The sequence below is a fragment of the Elephas maximus genome, chromosome 11 (assembly GCF_024166365.1).
Source record: "Elephas maximus indicus isolate mEleMax1 chromosome 11, mEleMax1 primary haplotype, whole genome shotgun sequence".
Taxonomy (NCBI): domain Eukaryota; kingdom Metazoa; phylum Chordata; class Mammalia; order Proboscidea; family Elephantidae; genus Elephas; species Elephas maximus.
The window spans coordinates 100,976,401-100,984,617 of NC_064829.1; the positions used below are offsets into that span (position 1 = coordinate 100,976,401).

Below are 8,217 nucleotides of genomic sequence, written 5' to 3' on the forward strand. Positions count from 1 at the left end.
TTACACAACCCTGTGAATATACTAAAAAAAAAAAAAAAAAACACTGAACTGTAGACTTTAAATGGGTGAGTTTTATGGTATGTGAATTTTATCTCAATAAAGCTATTACCAAAAAAAAAAAAAAAAAAAATTCTACAAGACCAAAAAAGAAAAAAAAATTATATCTTTCAGATAGTCCTGGAAAAAAAAAAAAAGAATAAAACAAAGCAACACAGAGAAAAATGGTGAAATGGTAGAACATGTTTTTCCTATTATATTGTGGTTTATTTTGTAGGAAAATGTGGAACAAATAAATCATTTACTTTTACCTGCTGAAATGTGTTTAATTTAAAAATAATTTTCATTGTTTCTGTCCACTAATAATATTTGGAAAATACAGTTAAAGCAAAAAGAAAATTAGAAATTATCCACAACCACATCACCAAAAATAAGCACCATTGAGATTTGGGTGTATAACCTTTCAAATATTATTATTTGTACTCAACCAGAAATTAATAAAACACTTTCATTTTTATTTTATTTTAAAGGCTAAATGCAGTGAAATAAATATTTGTTTTAAATTTGTGTCTTTCAGACCAATATCCAGCAGTCTTGGGTGAGTTGATCAAAAAACTTTTGCTATTAGAATTTCTTTTTAAATTTCACACACACACACAAAAAAGCCACTGAGTACTTTTTTCCTGGTAAGAAAACAGTTAAGGAAAAACAAGAAGATAGAAATCTTAGTTTTACTGTCAAGGATGATCACGTTAACATTTTGGAGTGATAAATATTTTATTGTATACAACTACATAATGCAATTTTATTTTTGCAAAAAATGTCTTATAAAACATAATGAAATAAGAGATGCCTTTTGTCACTTAAAGATGAAGTACAAATCTTTCAACATCTATTTACATGCTCATTTGTGTTAATACCTGCACAATTTTAGTGATAATTTATCTTAAAATCCCCTTAGTGGTTGATACATTGAAATCGATTCCCACATTTCGAACTATTACTAACTACACTGAAATGAACATTCTTAATCTGAATATCATTCCAACTAAAGTCAGGAAAGCTTCGGGTGTCTTTTGTGACCAATATGAGTTAACATTATTTTGGGGGACTCTAGCATATGTGAAGAAGCCCTGGTGGCACAGTGGTTAAGCACTGGGCTGTTATAACCAAAAGGTCAGCAGTTCAATTCCACCTGCTGCTCCTTGGAAACCCCATAGGGCAGATCTAATCTGTCCTATAGGGTCACTGTGAGTCGGAATCAACTCGATGACAATGGGTTTGGTTTTTTCAGTAACATATGTGAAAGGAGCCCTGGTGGCACAATGGTTAAGCACTCGGCTGCTAACTGAGAAGTTGGCAGTTTGAATCCATCAGCAGCTTCATGGGAGAAAAGACCTGGTGGTCAGCTCCCGTGAAGATTACAGTCTAGGAAACCCTATGGGGCAGTTCTACTCTACTCCTATAGTGTCATTATGAGTCGGAATTGACTTGACGGCACACAACAACAACACATGTGATATTGTAAAAAGGAAATATTCATAGACCTATAGAAAATAGGAAAAATTACTTTATGAATGCATATTTAAAAACCTCTAGGAACACTAGCAAAAATTATTCGCATTAATAAGAGCAACTGGTTATGTGGCTGGATATAAGATAAATATGCAACAGTCATCAGTTTTTCTCTGTACTGGTAAGAAGCTACTAAACAGTGATGGAAAAGGAAAACATTCTACTTATATTTGGGAATTAAATCGGTAAGAAATTATAGGACTTATGTGAAGGAGTCCTGGTAGCACAACGGTTAAGTGCTTAACTGCTAACTGAAAGGTAGGTGTTTCAAACCCACCCGATGGCTCCCCGGGAGAAAGACTTGGCAATCTGTTTCCATGAAGATTACAGCCAAGAAAACCCTATGGGGCAGGACACTGTCACATAGGGTTGCCCTGCATCGGAATCAGCTCAACGGCACCCAACAACAGCAACAACATATGAAATCAATGTTAAAGTCATATTGAAGAACATGGAACAAGTTCTGAAAGGTAGGAGATCGTGCCACATTCTTGAATGAAAGACATAATGCAATAACAACGTCACATTTCCCCAAACTAACTTTTTATTTAATACAATTTTGTATCAGTCCATTTTAAAGTCTAAGGAAAGTGAAATAAACTTCAGCTTCAAATTTTATTTTTCAGACACTATGATGCATTTTCCAGAGATCAAAGGTAAGTTGATCTGAAAACTTTTGCTATTTGAGTGTGTTTTCTTTTAATTTTGTAAAAACAGGGAATTGGTGATTTTTTTCCTGGTAAATTTTTCTTTTTTCTCCTTTTATAAAAACTTATATAAATTCCCCATATACAGTTAGGGGAAAAGGAGAAATAGAAGTCACCCTGAATTTTCCCCAGCACTGAATATTTCTACTCTTTAGTTTCTGCCTACTGGATACATATTACCTGATTTTAAAATCCATATAGAAAAAATGTCCAGTGATAGTAATATTATAAACAAAAATAGTGCTGGGTTGGTGAGACACCTAGTCTTATCAGATATTTAAACATACTTTAGCCTAGAAGGAAACTCTGGTGGCTTAGTGGTTAAGTGCTACGGCTGCTAACCAAAAGGTTGGCAGTTCGAATACACCAGGTGCCCCTTGGAAACTCTGTTGGGGCAGTTCTAGCCTGTCCTATAGGGTCGCTATGAGTCGGAATCGACTCGATGACAACGGTTTTTTGTTTTGGGGGCCTAGAAAACCCTACGAAGCAGTCCTATTCTGTCACGTAGTGTTGCCATGAGACAAAATTGACTCAACAGCATCTAACAATGACAACAACAACAGATATTGTAAGGAGCTCTGGTGGCCCACTGATGGTTAAGCACTCAGCTGCTCACCAAAAAGTCAGCAGTTCGAACCCACCCAGCAGCTCTGTGGGAGAAAGACCTGGTGATCTACTTCCATAAAGATTACAGCCTAGGAAACCCTATGGGGCTGCTCTACTTTGTCAAGTGGGGTCACTATGAGTAGGGAATTGACTCAACAATACACAACAACAACATAGATATTGTAATCCAAACAGCATAGTAAGCAACCAAGGAAGAGTCAAGCAATTATCACCAAAAACCAAACCAAACCTGTTGCCATAGAGTCAATTCCAACCCATAGCAACCCTAGAGGACAAAGCGGAACTACCCCATAGGGGTTAGCAGCCATATCACTTAACCACTGTGCCACCAGGGGTCCCAAGTAACAATGAAGACATATAATATTTTGGAATGCTCGCTGGTTCCAGAGTCTACACTTTTTACCACCACGGTATTCTACCTCTCTAATAAATTCAAGGACTTGATGGAAAATATAGGATGAATCTCAGTATATATCAGAATTTAATACATTACAACGTTTTTATTTTACTTCATGAGGGATAAGTGGTTTATTTATTGATCAATCTGTCATTACAGAACGTCCACTTAGAAGATAATAAGGTCATACTCCCCTCATACGTCATTTACAAAACTGAATTTCTGATCAAGCAAATTTTAAATGTTAAAGAAACACAATCATCTAATTTAAGAAGAACATGTAGAAGGATATAGGTATGGCCCAGGGACCGGGAAGGAATCTGAGTCCCAAGGTGGTACCAGTGATTAAGCACGTGACTACTAGCCAAAAAGCTGGTGACTCAGACCTACTCAGGGGTGGCTGGAAGACAGGGCATAGACTTGAAAACCTTATGGAGTGCAGTTCTACTTTGCACACATGGGGTCACCATGAGCCGAATTCAACTCAACAGCAACTAATAACAACAGAGAGCAAAAGTCTTTTAAGCAAGACAGGAAACTCAGAAGCAATAAAGGTAGACTTCATTTTCTTTCCCTTTGTCATTTTCTCTTTTTAAAAACTTATTTGGCCTACTATACAAAGTCAAAAGATAAAGATATCTCCCCCAAGAAAATATTTTTCACACATACAACATGACAAAGGGTTGTTTGCCACCATATAAATGGGCTTCTACAAGTTGATAAGAAAAATGACAAACCCAAAAGAGAAGGACATGAAAGAATAATTCCCAAAACAGGGATTTAATTGGCCATGACTTAGTCTCCCATACTTTGGACATGTTATCAGGAGGAGCCAATCCCTAGAGAAGGAGATCATGCTTGGTAAAGTAGAGAGTCATCAAAAAAGAGGAAGACCCTCAACGGGATGGATTGGCACAGTAGCTGCAACAATGGGTTCAAACGTAGCAACGATTGCGAGGATGGTGCAGGACTGGGCAGTGTTTCGTTCTGTTGTACATAGGGTCACTGTGAGTCAGAACCAACTTGATAGCACCTAACAACAATAAAAAATTGACCAATAAACACCTCCAAAGACATGTACTCTGAATTGTTATCAAGAAACTGTAAATACCTGCAAGCCCTTTGAGTTCAGTTATAAAGTCACTCCTGAGGTTCACCGTTCTGCCAAAGATTAGACAGGCCCATAAAACAAAATGAGACTAAAGGGACACCCCAGCCCAGGGGCAAGGACTAGAAGGCAGGAGCAGACAGGAAAGCTGGTAATAGGGAAGCCAAGGTCGAAAAGAGAGAATGTTGACATGTCATGGGGTTGGTAACCAATATCATAAAACAGTATGTGTACTAATTGTTTAATGAGAAGCTAGTTTGTTCTGTAAACCTTCATCTAAAGTGAAATAATAAAAAAAATGCAAGTAAAAAAAAGAAACTGTAAATAAAAGTCATAATTAGGTATTATCTGTTTGAAAGGTAAAAAATTTAAGTGTATAAATGCTCCATATTGGTGAAACTTCCGGTAAAAAACACTCTTTAACATTGCTGGGAAAATGTGTTGCTACTGTCCTTTGGTAAAACAATATCCATCAGCATATTTTTTTTATTGAGTTTTAGGTGAAAGTGTACAGAGCAAATTAGTTTTTCATTCAGAAATTTAATATGCAAATTGTTTTGTGACATTATTTGCAGTAATACCCTCCAATATTAAACATCTATGTCTGCTTTGACCTAAGAGCCTTGCTTTAGGGATTCTACTCTACTGAAGCAAATGTGTCAGTTCATAGGACTCAAAAAACCAAAACCAAACCCGTTGCCATCGAGTCAATTCTGACTCATAGCGACCCTATAGGACAGAGTAGAACTGCCCCATAAAGTTTCCAAGGAACACCTGGTAGATTTGAACTGCCAGCCTTTTGGTGAGCTGCTGTAGCACTTAACCACTACGCCAGCAGGGTTTCCTCATAGGACTTACATACATGGAATTGTGTGTGAGAAAGAGAGAGTATGTGTGTGCACGCGCGAGAGAGAGAAAGAGTGTGGTGTGTGAGAAAGAGGGTGTATGTGTGGGAGAGAGTGTGTGTGTCAGAAGGTATGTATATATGAGTCAGAGCATATGTGTGTAAGAGAGTGTGTGTGACAGTGTGTGTGAGTGTGTGTCTTACTTACCTAGCGCTGCTGTAACAGAAATACCACAAGTGGATGGCTTTAACAAACAGAAGTTTATTCTCTCACAGTCTAGAAGGCTAAAAGTATTCAGGGCATCGGCTCCAAAGGAAAGCTTTCTCTGTTGGCTCTGGAGGAAGGTCCTTGTCATCAATCTTTCCCTGGTCTAGGAGCTTCGCCGCACAGGAACCCTGGGCCCAAAGGACGAGTTCTGCTCCCAGCACTGCTTTCTTGGTGGTATGAGGTCCCCCTTCTCTGCTTGCTTCCTTTTCCTTTCATCTCTTATAAGATAAAAGATGGTGCAGGGCCACACTGCAGGGAAACTCCCTTTACATTGGATCAGGGATGTAACCTTAGTAAGGATGTTACAATCCCACCCTAATCCTCTTTAACTTAAAATTACAATCACAAAATGAAGGACAACCACACAATACTAGGAATCATGGCCTACCCAAGTTGACACATATTTTGGGGAGACACAATTCAACCCGTGACAGTGTGTGTGAGAGAGAGAAAAAACAGATTATATGCATTTGTGGGAGACACAATGTGTGCGAGACAGTGAAAGAGAGTATGTGTGTGGGGGGGGAGAAAGCGTGTATTTGAGAGAAAGTAGATATGTGTGTGTCTGAGAGAGTATGTGTGTGAGCGAGAGAGAGAGGTAGTGAAAGAAGGTGTAAGAAAGACAGGGAAAAGAAAAGAATTTTCTGGTAAATAAATGCTCACATTTATGTTCCTAAGCTTGGGATAGATTTCTGAACTGGAATCAAACACTAAGCAAAATTCCTAGACTGTTTATGCCCTGGGGGAAAAAAATTGGAGTAGGGTCAGGGGTATAAGAGGAAAACTTTATCATTCCAGATCCAACAACTGGTGTGTTGCAATATTGTTCAGAAGAACCAAGGCAGTTGCTCTGATTTAAGAGTGTGACAACCCCTAGGAAGAAATTAGCTTTGTATTATTTCAATGGACACTCCCACAGACGGATGAAGAGCTTTTGTTTTTTGTTTTTGTTTTTCTAGATGGCAAGTGTGCCTTTCCATTCAACTACAAGGATAGAACATTCTATTCTTGCATCAAGAGCTTGTCAAAACATGACTGGTGCTCATTAAATAAGACTTACCAAGGATATTGGAAGTATTGTGGTAAAGAAGGTGAGTGTCTTCCCTGTGAAGACCTCCAGGTGGTAATCTTGGGCACTGGGGCTGAGACTGGGTGAGTTCCACAAGAGGGTTCTGGAAAATGGAATCGATAGCCAGGTACATTGTTTCAACAAGGTACACATAGTTTTGACAGTATAAAAATCACATTGCACCGAAGGTATGTTATGAGCACTTCAACCCTGTTACCTTGAGAAGAAATATTTTTGTGAAACATCAAAGTAATAGGGGCTCTCAGTCTCCCATCAATATTGTTATTGTGTGATTTTGGTGAAATGGGTCTCAGTCTCCCACCAATATTGTCATCGTCTGGCTTTGGTGGAGCACAGCAGAGTAGGTGATGATGAGTGGGAAGCCAAAGTGTGTTTGTGTGAGTTGTGTGCGTATGTGTGTGTATTGTGGTGGCGTGCAAAATAAAAAGTTTTTTAATTCTAATTGTTTCTTTCCTCCTGGCAGATGTTGCAGACTGTGCATTTCCCTTCTGGTACAAACGTATGATCTACCGGGAGTGTACTGACGATGGGAGTTTGTTCGGGAAAAAGTGGTGTTCGTTGACCCAGAATTATAACAAGGACGGAATTTGGAGATATTGTGATTGATGGTGAGATCTGCGCTCGACTGCTAATCTAAAGGTTGGAGGTTCGAACCCTCTCGGTGGCACGGTGGAAGAAAGGCCTAGCAACCTGCTGCCATAAAAATTACAGCCGAGAAAACCCTACGGAGTGCAGTTCTACTCTGTAACACATGGGGTCGCCATGAGTTGCAATCAACTCAATAGTAACAGGGTTTTTTTTTTTTTTAATTTCTTATGGTGATATTTAAGGGGAGCAGGCAATGAAGAGGCTTCATCATTCGCATGGGAAAGAAACCTATAGTTTTTGTTGGGAATGGAGTAAGATCCTCATTAAAAGGGTTTCCTTTTGGGCTATGAGTTGAAGGTGATCTGACTGCAAATAACTTGGGGTTTTCATTATGGGGACTTATACTCATGCCTCGGAGCCCTGGTGGTGTGGTGGTTAAGAACTCGGCTGCTAACCAAAATGTCGGCAGTTTGAATCCACCAGCCGCTCCTTGGAAACCGTATGGGGCAGTTCTCCTCTGTCCTATAGGGTTGCTATGAGTCGGAAATGACTCAATGGCAACGGACTTGCGTTTATACTCATGCCTCAGCGCTTTTACTTATGAAGTCTGTAAAATTCGGCCGTAAAAGGAAAAAAAGGTAAAAACTGAAGTGAGGCCTGAGATGGGTAAAGTTTGAGAGTGAGACTCCAGGCAGCTCAGGTCTGAACAACACGATGAACCGTAACGAGGCTGAAAGGAGCTCGGCGCATTTTAGCAGTTGGCGAAGCCCTCATCTAATAGGTCCTTGTCCAGCAGACTAGCAAACTGAAGTCAGGCAGATGCTGGGTTGGAAGAACAGAAGGGTTTATTTACAGTTTGCAAACTGGGAGACAGGCAGGGTCTCCTGACCTAAGGCTGCCAGCTCCCTGAACCAGGTAAGATTTGCTCCTTTTGTAGGGAGTGACACACGTATGCATGAACAGTGAGGGGGGGATCTTCAGTCTTGTGATGTGTGCACAGTCTGCATAATTTTTGT

General features: G+C 39.4%; 1 protein-coding gene across 1 annotated transcript; it reads left to right on the forward strand.

Moving 5' to 3' along the window:
- The first annotated feature begins 2,203 nt into the window (after nt 1-2,203).
- Nucleotides 2,204-7,219, forward strand: BSPH1 (binder of sperm protein homolog 1). The gene is made up of 3 exons (XM_049899980.1): nt 2,204-2,228; nt 6,483-6,614; nt 7,077-7,219. The coding sequence occupies exons 1-3, from the start codon at nt 2,204-2,206 to the stop codon at nt 7,217-7,219; spliced, it is 300 nt and encodes a 99-aa protein (XP_049755937.1).
- Nucleotides 7,220-8,217: the final 998 nt, after the last annotated feature.